General features: G+C 41.1%; 1 protein-coding gene across 7 annotated transcripts in view; it reads right to left on the reverse strand.

Moving 5' to 3' along the window:
- Positions 1 to 6,638: 6,638 nt before the first annotated feature.
- Positions 6,639 to 16,732, reverse strand: part of ANO1 (anoctamin 1) — an 84,062-nt gene continuing 73,968 nt past the window's right edge. For all 7 annotated transcript variants that reach the window (XM_054827666.1, XM_054827665.1, XM_054827664.1 and 4 more), the window contains 5 exons: positions 15,393 to 15,545; positions 13,116 to 13,168; positions 11,240 to 11,424; positions 9,383 to 9,488; positions 6,639 to 8,377 (listed from right to left, as the gene is read on the reverse strand). In XM_054827666.1, coding sequence (XP_054683641.1) covers positions 8,117 to 8,377; positions 9,383 to 9,488; positions 11,240 to 11,424; positions 13,116 to 13,168; positions 15,393 to 15,545 — 758 coding nt within the window. In that variant the 3' untranslated portion in view covers positions 6,639 to 8,116. The remainder of the gene's footprint in view (positions 8,378 to 9,382; positions 9,489 to 11,239; positions 11,425 to 13,115; positions 13,169 to 15,392; positions 15,546 to 16,732) is intronic.

Genomic DNA, 16,732 nt, shown 5'->3' on the forward strand with positions numbered 1-16,732 from the left:
GCCAGTTCCCAAGCCCAATAAAAACATGAAAAGGTAAATACTTACCACATTAAGATTTATTTTCTTGGATAGAAAATAAATGGAGGTGTTTTTCTTTGGTCTCCTTCTTTGGATTGGAAACTACAATATTCTGAGCAGCAATAAAAAAGGTTAGGATAACTTAAAATTAATTATTTTGCAGAAAGGGGATCAATTTTGCACTAGTTTGCGCCACTTGGAAGTATTTCTTACAAGCATGCGAATAGTCCTGTACCACAGGACTTCATCCTCCCACCTAAGGAAAGATGGTTTTTCCCCCTTTCCTTACTGAGGACAGCAGCTACATAGCATTGCAGTTGAAAAAGCAGCAGGGATTTTTTTTTTCTTTTTTTTTTTTTGGTGTATGTGTGAATATTCCAGCTCTAATGTCTTCTGCATTAACAGATTCTGCTTTGGACCTGGTCGTTGTCATGAAAGTGGTGTGAAGAAATGTAACCTTTATCCCGGCCACGTCTCTGCATCCAGCCTGCAGAACGGCCTCTTCACACACCAGAAAATATCTCGGCTTCTAAGTGTCTCCCAGAGTTATTAAAATTTTGCTTTAATAAATATAAATGAATGAACCTGGCCACACTTGCTTGATTTCTGAGTTAAACTCAGGTGTTGTGAGCTCACTACAGTGACTGGAGACAAAGACAAACCAAAGTTGGGGGGATACAATTCCTAAAAACCACTGTTACCTTTGGTGTCTGTGATTGGCAGTAGTGTTACTCATTAGAGGAAAGATCAGTGGGGTTTTGTGCTTCCCTTCAAGAATGTGCCAATACAGTATTTTCCGTCTGAGTCATCATCTCACCGTCATTCAAGCTGGAAGGTGTAAGGTTTTTTTTCAAATCCGATTAGAGAGGGAGTGCCTCGTCTGCTCGAACACAGTACAGTTATTATCTGGAGCGCTCATTTCCTTTTAAAACGTGAATAGTTCTATGCAACCATTAAGCGACACAGGATATGACTAGGTTAGTTACTCACACGGATTTAGATATAATAAATTAGAAAGCAAGTCTGGTTTCATCATGCCCCTCCCTTGATTCTTAGGAGGGGAGGAATTATTATTTTCTGCTCTCTAAAGAAACACTTGAATTTGAGCTAGTTGTAGTCAGAAGCAGACACAAATCAGTCTTACGCCACAATTTGAAATGCATTGTCATACACCAGCATAATAGAAACTTGTTGCATTTGTTCCAGGAGATGAAAAGTCTATGAAGAAGTGTGACTTACTGAGAGAAGACTGGATTCATAGGATACGATAGATGGCACTTATGTATTTTCCTTACAGCCCGTATACTTTAGAAGTAGGGAAGTCACACACCCCACAGCTTTGTCTGCCTGCCCTCAAAAAATTCACGTTACTGCATTTTCTTTTTTCTCGAGAAGCTCTCGTTCAGAGATACAACCGAAATTAAATGACTTGCAACGTAAGATCAGACCAAGCTCACCCTCTCTCATCTCTCGAATACACACATAAACATATGGCTTTGCTGTTACTCACCGATTTTGGAGTGGGGCTGTTTAAAGCAGAAGTAGCCTGTATACATCTTTGCCAAGTACCTGAACCTGGAAGTGATTAACTGTCATCTCTTATCATCAAGAAGACCCAGAGATGATTACCAGCTCTCTTTGGTCAGAGCTAAAAGACAAACATCATAAAGATGCAGAGAAATTTGTTCTCAGAAGTAAAATTCAAAAAGACAAAAGTGAAGAAATTCAGTAGAATTTCAGGACTGACTCTCAGTTTTTCCTCTTTTGCTCTTTGAAGCCAGGAAGAAGATGTAGCTGAAATTCATATTAATTTACTCCCAGGACTTTCACTGTTCCTTCCCTTCTCCCAGCTCCTTCCCACTCCCAACAGCGTCCGAGTAGAGTAAAACACCTGAGGAACTCTCGGAGTGTGGCCCAGAAACCACCAGATTGCAGAGATGTTTAATTATGGGCACCGTCCTTTGCTGACTTGAGAGGTCGTGCAGTAAACCTGGAGTACTCTAGCCTGCTAAGATCTATTACTTTCCCACTTGACGGCTAATTACTTGTAATTACCTACCTTCTTTACCTGCAGATGTATTTTGAAGATTAATACATTAAGAAATGTGAGCCTCTCATCTAATTACACGCTCCTACCAGGACAGATGGGAATTCCATGCTTGTGAGCACCGTGCCGCGATGATGCAAGGCTGCCGTCTGCGTTCAAAGCAGGTGACATCGGCAGATCAGCCACTTACCTGCACGTCGCCTTTGGGGCTTGATAGACTTATCTACTACAGCACCAAAGGACTTGTACCAACTGGGACCCAGCTTCAATGTTGGAAGCTGTGTGAGAGTTTATAAATTGTTCTGATCAACGTTAAAAATAAGCGTGTTCCTGGAGGAACTGTTTATTTTTGGTTGCCGAGGATCGTAGCGGTATTTGCAATTCAGTACATCAGTGGAGAAGGCATAGTCACCAAGCCCTCACTGATGTCAGAGAGGTCTTCTCTTCCTTACTCTGTTTGCATCCGTTTCCTTCCAAAGGACCAAAGCCTTCCAGCTTTCATCTGAACACAAGACCAACAGCGTTGCACCGCTTGGCAGGACGAGGTTGCACATCGCTACAAAAACGTTGGCAAAGGCTACCTGATAACCTACCTACAAGATGGCCACGTCTTAGGAAGGGATTCTCTTCCCAGAAAAACAACTTCTGTGGCTGATCTGCCAGCTAACTTGGATCTGAACATCAGTCGAAAGCCTTTTCTTGCTCCTGTCCCTACTTGCACCTTTTTCCTAGCCTCCACTTTTCCTAGCCTCCACCTCGAGAAGATGGCCACTCTTTTGTCATTTAGAAGTAAAAATAGGGAATAACCTTTTCTTCTGCTCTAAGAAAGATTGCTTAACTACCTGCATTTAACTCTTGCTCTGATAAATAGACTTCGTTACACTTTTGAGTTTGTTCATCACAACGACTCTTCTGAAAATTTTATGGTTTGATTCTTTTTGTCACAAGCATTGTAACGGATACATTTCCCATTTGGGCATGAATTTTCTCACACAGGTGGTACTAAGCAAGATGAAAGATATGACCTCAAAGCCTTCAAACTCGTGTTAACTAAGTTCACGTGCCTGTGTCATGCCTTTGATTTTCTGAGCCCTTTACCTGGTGGAAAATAGCACAACAGCGTGCACAGCTCTTTGCTGCTTGCACAACTCACTTGCATCACTGTATTTTGGCTTAACTCTGGGTTACAAAAGTACCATTACAGTAAGTGTCACGAATTTTTATTATAAGTGGAACCAATCATTCGATAAGCAATACTTAGTTTCATGCAAAGTGTGCTGCAGTCAAAGGGAATCAAAGGAAATATTTTATTTTGCTTCAGGTGGCCTCGAATCAGATGGCATCCATGGTATTAAAAATTAAGGAAAGAGCTTAAAATTAAAAAGAAGCCACATTAATAATGAGTTTCTTCTTCAGAAAGGCCTGTTGGGCTAAAAAAAGAAGGAGGTTAAAAAAATAACTTTGGTTTTTCTCTGCTGTACTAAAAATGGCATATTGTGTTTGGTCATGGAATAAATAGTACTCAAATGTGCAAAGAATTGAACCAGAGTTTGAATGGAATCCATATAAATTTTAAGTCATGGTTTCTTCCGTGGCAAAAGGAAAAAGATGTTTACTCTGAAAGCTTCACAGGAAAATATAAATGCACTCAAGTGATCTATGAAACTTCAGGAGAGTTCAGACTCCTGAGGTAACAAGATGAAAAGTAAATTATTATTGCTTATTGGAAATCACAACAGCCAAAAAGATCATTAACAGCTCAGGACCAGAGAGCACGGAGGATTTAAAAATAGAAATGAATCTGTGCCTTGACTTGAGACTTATTCACCCTTAAGCTATTTAAGACTGCAAAATATTTGTAAGACAGTATCTTAGAAACACAATGACATGGAAATCCAGAAGATTCAGACTCATACTGTCAACACAGTAGGGTGGGTATGATTTCCTCCTTGGATGCACCAACTGAAGTTGTCTTTGCTACAAACTTTGGGTAGCAAAAAGCTATCAGTGTGTTTTAGCAATGGTTCAAAAACGGTCTGCGCAGCCACTTTCAGCTGTAGTATTTCCTCCTGTTGTTTGCATTTGCTCTTGGACTAAGCTAAGCAGTATAATGATCTTCCTGTTTAATACACAGATACACTGGGATTTGGCTTTTTTTTTTCTTCCTTTCTTTTCTTTGATCAAAGCAGGGCTGAGAAACGGGGTTTTATACTTACAATTTTCTGGCAGAAGCGTGCCAAGAACAGGTTGAATGCACGTCGTGGAGATACTGTCAAATCAATGCAGAATTCAGCTGTATTTGTACAAATACAAATATTACTATCTTCCATCCAATCTGACCCGTATGGTAGCTGTGAGTCACGTGGAGGTATTTTCTGTTATTTCTGGGTCACTTCCAGATCCCTGCTTCTCTATCTTAACTTTGTTTCCCCCCCTTTTCCAGCAAATCCTTATTAGTGGAATCCTGCCCCAGATTTGCTGTTGGTAAAACCCAAACTTGTTTCTACTTGCATCACAAATACGAAAAAAAAAAAATCTTTCGTGAGAAGTGCCACAAGCGCAGTGCAAATCTCTTTTTGGAAGACATTATCTTATATCTAATGAGCTTGTATCCGTATTTTGTCTGTAAGAACGGACAAAGCCAAACCAGTTACCAACTAGGCAGTGATTTATCTGCTTCTGGTTTTCACACCCGTTATCTCGAAACAGAATTCCCATCTTCTAACTACATTTAATTAGAGCATTAACATTTTCTGGTTAGAAAGGGAGAATTGGTATGAAGCCTCATGCTTTGCCTTCTCACAGAACAGTTAAATGGGAGCAGGAGAAAAAACGGCAAGTCAAGTTCTGAGCCGAGCTTTGCTTGTACGGGTCCCGCAAGGCAATAAAACCACGATATACGCAGCGTAGCCCTTCTGCTTCCTGAGCTACTCCCCTTCAGAGCTGCATTCAGCAAGACGCAGTCGAAGGAATCCCCGAGTTTCATTCCTTTAGTTTTACCATTTCATTTTTTTCTTAATAATGAATACATTTTTCAATTGAAATGAACAAACCAAATAGCATTCTTCCTCGTTACGAGCCCCTTTCAGATGTCTTAGTGAAAGCTCTTACACCTTGTGTTCTGCTAAACGCCTAAGACTAAAGTCAGAAGAAAATGAAAGCTCCCAGGATAAGATCCACCACTGAATAGTCAGGGTCTACGGTGCACCCGTCTCCGTCTGTGCTAGAAGCCAAACCTCCCTTTGTGCTCGCAGAGACAGATGCGTCTTAGGTGGGACCCACTTCATCTCAGAGTGGGTATCTAAAGCAGCTAGAACACAAGATTTACCTTGGACACTGTTACAAGGATGTCCATGCATGAATGGCCATAAATGAAGTAGTCCATACCTGCAAACAAATCTCAGTTCTGGCCTCCGCTGTCTGAGTACACAAGGAGCACTGGAAAGGGCATCGCGCATCCAGTTTTCGGCAAACTGTAACAGGAATTATTGTATTTCTCAACTCTAACAGTACTCGTAGTTGCACACTTGGAGCATAAGGAGGATTGGGAACAGAACCTGTCCCACAGGAGAAACTCTTGCATATTTAAGTTTATTTCAAATAAATGTTCAAGGAAAAAAAAAACCCAAACTAAAACAGATTTAGTATATATTTGCTTTTCTTAAAAAATGATTCCATGAAAGAGTTTTATAGTTATCTAAGTAGTAATACAGTTTTTTTATATACAAAATTCCATTTCAAACAATTTACTGTACAAAAGAAAGTATAAGCAACTGTTACTATTTCATGATTTCAGCAAATAATGAACAATTCTGATAAGTATGTGTTCAGGATATAGTTCTACCATTTACAGGAATGTCAGTATTAAGTTGGGAATACTTTCACATAAGTATTTACAGATGAAATTCCCTTCGAGGAAGTTCCTTAAGATTTCTCTTCAGAATAGGTAGTTCATGTTTGGCTTCCTTCTGGATCTTTTGGGCTACCCAGGAATGAGAGGAAGAATACTTACTTTTTTCAACAAAATGTATGGACAGAATTCTGCTTGATTTATTCCCACTCACAGTCCTATTGCAGTCAGTGGGCCTGACCCGGTAAACACTTACTACCAGGTGTAAATGCGTATTGTGTGAATAAATCAGGCAGGATTGAGCCTGACAGTAGTAAGCTATCATAAGTTACGAATTTTAAAAATAGTGACATTCCTGCAAGTCAAAATACAACAGAAACAAGAGTTAACAAAATATAAGCCCTTTATTAATAAAAATCTTTGGTTGGATCCATATTTTAAATAAGCTTCAAGAATATTTGGTTAATACCATTTTCTTTCTTCCACATAATTTCTTTTCTGGTACCTTCTTTGGACAGACTACAGAAAAATATCAAGTTTATCACATACTTTAAAACAAATAAATATATCAAAAGCTAAATATGGCATTTTTTTTTAAGTTCTAGCATTAATTTTTAAATTAGTTTGGCAAAGAAAAAAGAAAAGGAAAAAAGAAATAACTAACTTCTCTTGAAAACAGTCCTTTGACGTTTGGTTTTGTAACAAACCATACAGTAGTTAGACTTTAAAGAAATCTTTCATTTTTATTTTATTTTTCAGTTTTATATTTGCAATGCAAGTGCCATGGACAAGACAAAGCAATAAGAGAAACGAGGGTAATTGCACCAATATTATTTGGAAGTGCAGTTTATCATTTGACAAAGCAAAACTAAAATGTACTATGTTTAAAAAGAGTGGTACTGATGGGTTTTAGCTAGGCATCGTAAGTAAGGGGTTTAGACTTCTACTTTAAGGAAGCTCCTTGTACAAAAAGATAGAGTATTTTAAGACAAAAGAAAAGTCCAGTAACTAACTGAAGGTCTGGTCCTGTAGCCCCAGTGCAGGCAAAACTTCCATCGAAGACAGTAAAGTGGGACACATTTTGGATTTACTCCTCCAGCACAACCTCTGGGAAAGGCCATTCGACAGCAGAAAGTCTGCTGTGAAAAACGGTTGCAGACTCCTTTCTCCTGCAGAGGATAGAGGGCTACAGAGAAGAACCTGGCTACGAAAGGGATGTGCTAAAACAAGAGGAAAAAGGGAATTTCCTCAGCAACAACGGTGTCCGAGTACTAGGCAGGGCAGTGTGAGTCACTGTAGCTCTACGTGTGCTCGTTAATTCAGGGCATTTAAGAAAATGCTCTCTGATCATCTACCTGCTGGCAGGATCTCCAAAACTGTGCTGCCGCTGCTTGGCCATGAGCGAGGAGCCGCTGGGGGACCACTCAAACCGAGCTGATGGGGCACTGAGGTAGCTTCATCCACATCAGTCCTTCACTGGTGAAAAAGAACTTTTCCAGATTTATTTTTCTGATGTTTCTGAAGAAGAGCAGTGCCCCGGTGAAGGTCTCGGGTACACAGCAGAATGCCACAAGTGCCCCACGCGCCTGTGTGACTCTAAAGCTCAGCGGGAGCTCTGCTTGTTTCAGACCTGCGGGTTCGCACACAGATGTCTGCCAGCAGAGCCAAACCCTCTCTTGGGCAGCAAGTCAGTCTGGTGGGCTTTACGTGGTTTCTCTCCTGCCAAAAGGAGTACTAGGGCACACTCTAAAGCTGATTTTGCATATACTTTACGGAGTTATCTCATGGACCTTCAAGCCTGGGGTTCCAAAAATATTTTAAATTAGTAGTATTACTATTACTTAAAATTTACCTTTATTTATTTAGTTAATTTATAGGCTAAGGTCAAATTCTCAGAGAATATCTCTATCAAGACATACTAAGTATCTGCATTTATTAATGCACACCAACGTCAACAGTGTTATCTATCGATGAAATATAAAAATTCCCTGCATTACTGCTTGTGCAAAAGAAAAAACAACATTATCAGAAATAGAATGTGGTCCTCCATATTTGTAAGAAGAGCGTTTCTCACAAAGATGGGAGCAAAATGGCAGCACATCCTTCAACATGCACCAGGTTGTCCATTAATCGAGTCCTGCCCTTTACGCAATGGCTTGTGTATCAGTGGAATGCCCCGACATCTTTAACTCCCTCCTCTTCTATACGTCGAGAGGATACGAATGGCAGGAGGACAAGCTCCCACTGTGGCTCCTGGAGAGTCTGGGGCTGTGATTGTTACAGTTTTCACCTTTTTTCTTGTCCTTGTCTTTCCAGGTTTCTAGCATTTGCAGCTTGCCTTGCTCTTCTCTCATGAAGACCTCCACCATGAGAACTTTCTCTTTATGAATCTGCTGACTAATGTCCTTGGGAATGTCTGGGATAATCCAGTCAACAAAGTCACTCATAAACATGACCAAGTTCTGAAAATGAAATTGTGAGAAAATGTCAGCAGGGTCAAATGAAAAGACGACCGGAGGGGCAGGGGCCGTTTTTGGTGTACTTGGGAAGAAGGAATGAAGAAAGGACAATATTTGAGTTGGGCTCAGCTGCATGTCGCAAGTCTGATACTGAGCCAAACTTACCTCAACTTCTTCCTCATGCCAGAAATAGGGAAAAATGGCAGGCACGGATCTCTGATTTATGTACAAATACTATCACAGCCACTTGGAAATTCGAAGGAATTGATAAATGCCTTACGAGTTTTACATCAGAAAGGTCGAAGCAAATAACGAGAGGTAAAATCATGGAAGTTGGTAAAATACATTCTGATGAAATGCTTCTGATTTTAAAACCTTGATTCAATGAAAATTAGGTCTTTCACAGAAAGATATATATTTTGTAAAAAAAAAAAAAAGGAATAAAAGTTTTGAAACAAGTTGTTTAGGTAAGACAGATTTAAAACACCTGTGTCACAATAACCAGCATCACTGTTGTGAGCAAATAATGTCATTTAGTGAAAAATGACAACATTTTGCCTCCTTGTTCAGATGCGAGTTAAACTCTAACTGGGAAAATTTTGGAAATTTCATATCTTGGTTAGGTCTAGAAATGATTTTGGATGAAGTTTATGCTGCTTTAGTGAATTTGTTGATGTCCTACTGGAGAAATTGGTGGGATGTAATTCGTACGAGCCCTGTGCTTTGCTGCTCACTAAGGTCATTAAGTTGCTTCTGCATCAAACCGGTTCCGGGAATCCCTGGGGATGAATTTTTCCACTGAGGATATATCTGGGCCTGGGTGGGTGGGAAGAAGAGGGTGACTGAGAATGGGCAAATTTCTTTGCTTTTCCACAAAACAGCTGAGAAAGAAGATATTTTCTTTGGCCTAGTAACTTATTTCCAAAGGTGGCTTGCCTTATGTAGCTGAAGAAATATGGTAATTTTTTTTTTTCCCCTCACATAAAAAGTGCCTGCAGTATAACCTACCTGGAAAACTATCACAAATGCTAATCTTGCTGCTAGGACAGCCCAGAAATCCTTTGAAATGTCATACTTGTTTTCGGACCAAGGGGGTTCTCGATAATCTTTGTATCTGCAAAACACGACTCGGTAAATCATTCAGGAATTTTAGCACCATGAGGAATTAATACCCAACAGTCGAACAGTAAAACGAACCACCTAAAAGCAAGTTCACTATTACAGCATGAATTAACCTCTCAGAAACAAGACACAGTAGAAAGCCTCCCACAGCCTTCAAGTTTTACTCAAAATTAAAGGTCTTCAATCTTAATAGCCTCTGATTAGTACTAGTATCAAACTACACAGCTCAGATAATTTATTTTCTTTTAAGATTGGTAAAAAACCCCGAAACGTATATTTTTCAGACTAATTTTAAAGAGAAAAATACTGATCTCAGATCCATAGAGTGTGTTATGCTGCATGATGTTCTCTTCGTTCATGGTTAGCAAAAGATTGCAGCTAAATTTTGCCATATAGAGAGAAGGTGAGAATTCTGCCTTAGCTGTGGCTTATAGAACAATCTACAAGCTAATCAACAATAACTTGTTAGAAAAATACATTAAATTTAAACCCCAGCATCTTGTCAATACTTGGAAAGAATTAGGGCACCATATTTTCAAATGAATTTAAAATCCCTCTAACTTGGAAGAAATGATGGGATGGGAAGAAGAAAGAGGCTGGGACTAGAAAGCAAAGAAACCTGGTATTTTTGTGTTGGACCACGACAGTAACACTTCTGTAAGTTCAGTGCTAAAAACACGTATGCCGACCTCAGTTATCCTGTGCCCAGAGATCACCAGGAGGAAACCACGAGATAGTAAAAGCAAGCTAAGCTCATATATATGCAATTTTGGTTGTTTTATTTTCCTTTAATCTCAGAGTGATTTGTCTGTTTAGCAGTCACTTCAGCAGATTAACTTGCGCTACTCAAATTTATAAAGAATATAAATTTAAAAAAAAAAACAAACCAAAAAAAGTGGTTTTTTGGTTTTTTTTTTTTCCTGGTCAGTTGGTGTAATATTTTAGTATATGTATACCAAAATCATCTTTCTTTTTTTCTCCCCTGGAATGTCTCTTCCTTCCTCGTTCTCCTCTTCCCCTTCTTACCCCCACCGTCCTCCTTTCAGTTTGGTCCAAGTGCTTTCACTGTTATATTTGGCTTTGGTCCCCAATTCTAAGCGTTAAAACATTTGTTTTGAAGATAATGCGTATCTAAGGAGGCCTAGGCAAAGCATGCATTTCAGCACTGACCTAGATTGCTTCACAAACTCAAATATGCAACAATAATTTTCCGTTAAAAATGGCAAGAATATGTAGAAATTTACAGGCAGGCAGATTTCCTGTACGATGACACATTAAGTAGGTCTTAAGTTCCAGTGCAGATAAGGATGCTATTCCTCTCATCAGGAATTGCAACAGAAACTGGACAAAAGAGAGAGGTGTACTGTGAAGCCATGGTCATTATATCAATAGCATGTGATACAAGAACATGACATCAGAGTAGCATCATTTTGTTCCCTTAAAGCATCATTACTGATCTCCTTTCCTGAAAAAGGGAACATGTAATAATAAAAATCTTTGCACGGAGAAACGCTGAATTTAACAACGCCAAAATAAGCAGTACTTCATATTGAGGTTTTGTGGTTGCTTAATATGTGAGCCGCAACGTTCAAGGCAGCGGATCCATCTGATATAAAAGGCTACCGAGGTGCTAAAAAGATATGGAAAATACAAGAGACCTGCCCCAGGAATGTAAAAATTTGTCCCATTCTCAGCCAGCTGCGAAGATACTTCAATAAAATGAGTTATCATTCAAGAGAGTACCTGCATATCTGAACCTCGTAGCCAAGATCCATGGGGTCGTTTGGAGCTGTTCCTGCTTGAAAATCGCTGACATTAAAAGAGGATAGCGTATGGTTCACGAAGCCATGCATGGTGCCATTCTCACTGTACATATACAGGTACACGAGGCGTGGAATGAAGTCGGATGTGAATGAGATCACAAATGCCTACGCCATAAGAGTAGAGAGTGAGCGCAACAGTCAGGCAGCGGTTAACTTCACAACATCCTCAAGCACGTCTCGCCCAAAGAACTCGCGCAACTCGGGGGCTGCTTCAGAAAACAAAGCGGGGAGACTGCAGCCCGTGGGCCCCTACAAATGGAGTATTCGCTGCGGCAGCGAGGTAGTATTTACTGCTTACTCTTCCGAGTTGCAGGATATTAGATGGAGTAGTTCCAGGCCGACTGAGATCTCTACGTGGGTAACAATTTGAACTCCCCAGAGAATGCAGTGGCCGTACCCCCCCAGCACCAGACCAAAGCAAAACCACGGCGCTGCTTCCCCGTGCCCCGGTCACAGCTTGGCTCCGATGCATTGGATAAGGTCCAATCGATTGATTTCCGAGTACTTTTCTATTCTGCAAACAACTGACAGTGAATTGACTCTTTAAATTCTCATCACGTTGCAAAAGGCCATTGATGGTATCTGGTTTTTAACTCCACCAAGATAAAAGGATGAGCAGACTGAGCCCAGTTTTATTTTTATGGTCACAAAAATTGCATTTCGTTTGGTGATTTAAAAAGGTTTTCTAAAAACATCATACAGAAAAATGCAAGACAGCCAATTGGGCTGAGTTCTTCATAACTTTAGCCCTTCTCATTTATCATTATTACGAAACATTCTCACGGGTATAAATCTCATGTACATGCGGAACACAGTACAAAATGTTTTACTTATTTTATGATAAAGAGGGGTAGTACATAGATGAAAGAGGGAAAAATAACACTGGAAAATGACGAAGGGAGACTACATGGAAGAAAACAGAAAAAAAAAGAGAGAGAAATTATTTCCAAAGGAAAAGAGGAGAAATGGCAAAGACTAATTAAGGCAGCATACCAAATAACCAAAAGAACGGTTTGGCCATAGCACAACGGACACTTGTGGACAAACCAAAGGGATTTCCTGTCTGGATAATGGTGAAAAAACTGTGTGGGCCCATGGACACATGGCTGAAAGCCCTACACGGCCCCTATTGTGCTGCATCGCAAACATGTTTTCAGCTTGTCATTCAGCTTTTTATTTTTTTTCATCTTTCCCCAGGTAGGGTGCAATGAAGGCGGTCATTGTGGATGTCTATTCATATAGAATATTAGATAAGTACGTAAATTAATGTATTAAGGCGTGCTAAAATTTTCTAAGGGCTGGGCCGTTCACTGCTGAAGTAAATAAAAATATTTTCATGGATTTTCAGAGTTATCTGAGTGAGAGCAATGCAGTTCGAGGCCAGATTTTCAAAGAGAGGGACACTGCGCTCTGATGAACTGAACTAATTCACACCCACTTGATTACCAGACTCTAAATAGGTTTTAGCACTGAAATTAAAAAAATACATCGTCTTAGTGATAGTATTTCAGAAGAGCAAAAGTAAGCAGCTCTGGTCTTATTTGTTTGAAGGGCAAAACTATTTTATCAAAACATACTGGAAAAATGCTGCAATGACCACTTACTATTTTATATTATTCTTACTACTATCACAGCTTTAAAATAAACACTGCATCTGATTCTCTAATATTTCAGAAAATTTCTAAATCATATACTTTCACTTGATTTCCAGGGATTTATGCTGAAATAAAACAAATGGAGCAGAATGGAAAAGCCAGCCTATTGAGTTAAAATTTGATTCATGCCAAATTACTTACATTTATGATGACAGCAAGCTTTCCAATACCTCTGAGGATATTATACCAGATTCCTAAGAAAGGAGAGAAACATGTAAATGCTGTTCCAGTCATTAAAATTAGATAAATTACATTGTTAGTTACTAGTGTTAGGAGCACTTATGACTGTAGCGAATTAGAGTTATAATTTGTTCTTTTTATTTAAAATATAAGAGATTAATGTAATGACCTGTGAGCAAAGGGAGCCCACCCCTGTCTTCCAAAGCTTTGTTTAGGCACGCCTTTTTTTTTTTCAGGTTTTAAGCTAAAAGCTGCTTTGAGGAAGAGGAAGGCAAGTGTGAGACAGAGCAATGCCGGCATAGGCAGAAAAGAAAAACATCATGAAATTTCATTCAAACTTCTCAAATGTTTGAGGAGAATAAGAAGGCTACAGATAGGGAGCTGGAACTTCCACAGACGTGGTGCAGAACATACTGATCTACCAGCTTTAAGGATCTACCTGATTCTGTTTCTACACCTCCTCATCACTATTGATCCTACCTCAGTTTCGAGAAAGCAAAGCTCCAGTGGAGCCACTCGATGGGATTTTTCCATTTGCATCTGGAAACCATATAGATACGGGTTTCCTCAGCATGGGCTCTGTCCATACAGAAGGTAATACCGACCAACCCCATACCGACTCAGGTTCAACCCTTCTGGATTTAGTCTGAGGATGATGCATGAAGTCCCACAGCTCTGCCCCTTCCCCATCTCCAGATCCTGTTCCTCATGGAAGGGCTTCTCTTAGCGTACGTGGTCGTGCACCCTCATGCCTGGCCTCTCTAACAATCTCCTGGTCATTAGTGACAGCTTGAAAATTTCTCCTTAGTTGAAGCACTCAAATTGCAAGATTCAGTCTTGATGGAAAAGTCCAGGGCTGCTACCAGATCTGTGTGGTTACAGCCCTGATGAGCCACTCTCCTACTCTGGGTCTGAAGAGGAAGGAAGGTGTAGGAGGCTTTACACAGGGTGACATCCCTGGGAGACACCTCCAGCCTGGCCGAATCCTTTGCTTGGTAACTAACTTGTACTTCATATAGCTTTGGTCTTCTGGCACAGCATACACAAGCCAGCCTGGACAGAGTACAGAAGTGGACTTCAGGAAAAGATATTAGAGTATCAGCAGAAGCAGAGATAGACCTCTGCTTGCTGCCAGCAGTTACCCACTGCCCTTAGCAGGTGGGACCTTCTCCCTTTCCTCGTGCTGCTGATGCTTGCCCTAAAAACTCATCTGGTTTGTCTGTGGCTATCTCACAATCTCTGACTTTGGGATGTCTCTGCAAGAAGTGAGGTTCTTTAACCCACAAGAGTGGGATTGAATTTCAATAAATTGTAAGTAACACCCTCTCAAAAATCCCCCAAAACCTCCAAAACCCCACCACAACCAAAAAAAAACCCCAACACTCCCCCCCAACATCTCCACCTTAGCCTGCAGCATCAAAGCAGCCAGCCACGAAACACCCCAAAAGCAATCTCGTGGTAAAGGCAATAGCATGACAAAACAGGACGTGTTCTTCAACTCTAGGATGATCCTAGGGCACAAGGATGAGCCCAAGGAAAAACTCAGCTTGCACAACCCCAGAATGAACACTGAGTTTGGTAACAGATCATAAACTTCTCCACTCTTGCTGACTGGCCCTGTAATATGAGCAATTATTTTAATGAACCTTTTAGTCGTAAGTAACCAACATTTGGGAGAAACGGGTTCCTCATTGCACACGCCCATCGCTGTTAGCCCCCCGGCAGGAAGGGGAGGACTGGTCTGTTGTCACCGTACAACCGCAGAGCCCAGCTCTGAGCTTTCAAGCTTCACCCTTCCGACACTCGTGCTGAGCAGGGACGAAGGGACACATTTACCCACAGACTTTTGAGTCCCCTCTCATTCCCACGTGTTTTTCTCCAGCCCAGTCCCAAGCTATTAAACACAGAAATTTTTGCTTCTGCAAGAAAACCGCATTGCCAGGAAGGACCGTTGAGGTGCAGAACCACGCGAGATATTTTGCTATTGTATTGATCATTTTGATTTGAAAAGTGATATTGTTTACATAATAAAATATTCATCTGAATTTAAAGCTCTGGTCTTTCCATTTTAGAATTAAAACCTCGATAAGTCATTACAGTTCACGGTTAAGCCACAGTCTAATGTTTTGAATTTTCCTATAAATATCTTCCTGTTAATGAAACTAACTCAACATAACAGTATCTTGCCATCAATCCAGGAGTAAACAGACAGGGATAACAACAGCAATGTGCACTTACCTATATCCTTTGCTCTGACTGCTACCGGTCTCCTCAGCTCAGTAACAAATTTTTTTGCATCTAGACGGATTTCAATGATATTGTTCAACAAAGCAAACAAAGGCGCCAGTGGGAAGGATGCAACGAACAAAGTTACAAACCCAAACTGAATAACTGAAAAGAAAAAGAAACCATTTCAATGGCTGCGGTCAGTATTTGTCAAATGCATGCATCACCACGTCAGTGCCATCCCCCCAAATTCTAACAAGACGACACGTGCTGGGAGACTAAATCACATTTTCTGCGTCAGGCACGGCTCGCCCGACCGCCGCTCCGTTCCGGCATTGAAGGGCCAGTTGCTCCTCTTGCGAAAGGCAAGGTGTGCTGGTTTGGGCTGGGATAGAGTTAATTTTCTTCACAGCAGCTAGTGTGGGGCTATGGTTTGGGTTTGTGCTGACAACAGTGTGGAGAACACAGAGATGTTTTTGTTACTGCTCAGCAGCACTTACACAGAGCCAAGGCCTTTTCTGCTCCTCACCCCACCCCACCAGCGAGGAGGCTGGGGGTGCACAAGGGTTGGGAGGGGACACAGCCGGGACAGCTGACCCCAGTGACCAGAGGATATGCCATACCACATGAGGTCATGCTCAGCATATAAAGCTGGGGGAAGGAGGAGGAAGGGGGGGACGTTCGGAGTGATGGCATTTGTCTTCCCGAGGCACCGTTACATGTGATGGAGCCCTGCTTTCCTGGGGATGGCTGAACACCTGCCTGCCCGTGGGAAGTGGGGAATGAATTCCTTGGTTTGCTTTGCTTGTGTGTGGCTTTCCCTGTTAAACTGCCTTTACCCCAACCCACGAGTTTTCTCCCTTCTACTCTTCTGATTCTCTCCCCCATCCCAGCGGGGGAAAGTGAGCGAGCGGCTGCGTGGTGCTTAGGGGTTAAACCACAACACAAGGCAAAGTAACCAGAAGGATGGGGAAGCTCCTAAAACAGTTTCTCTGTGGGCGAGGCTGGCACAGGAGTGCTCTGAAGGAGTGGGATTATGGCGGTGACTGTGTTAGCTCCACATAAACCTGCCGTGCTCCACCTGGCAGGTTTTCAGCCCTCACTAATCCCACTGCAAGCTTTCTCTTCTGAAGCGTAGAAACTTATGGGCTTTGAGAAGGACACGACTGATTCTCCGCCTTTACTGGGAATAACTTGCTTCCTTCAACCTGGGATCATATCAGCTTTTGTTTGATGAGAACATCACATTGACGTCATACTGTTAGTACTGGTACTGTTAGTGCCCCATCTTTCTCTTCCTCCCTTACTTCCAAATGCTGATCTCGGTAACTGCATCTTTTCTTATTTTTAGG

Source organism: Grus americana, chromosome 5, assembly GCF_028858705.1.
Source record: "Grus americana isolate bGruAme1 chromosome 5, bGruAme1.mat, whole genome shotgun sequence".
Taxonomy (NCBI): domain Eukaryota; kingdom Metazoa; phylum Chordata; class Aves; order Gruiformes; family Gruidae; genus Grus; species Grus americana.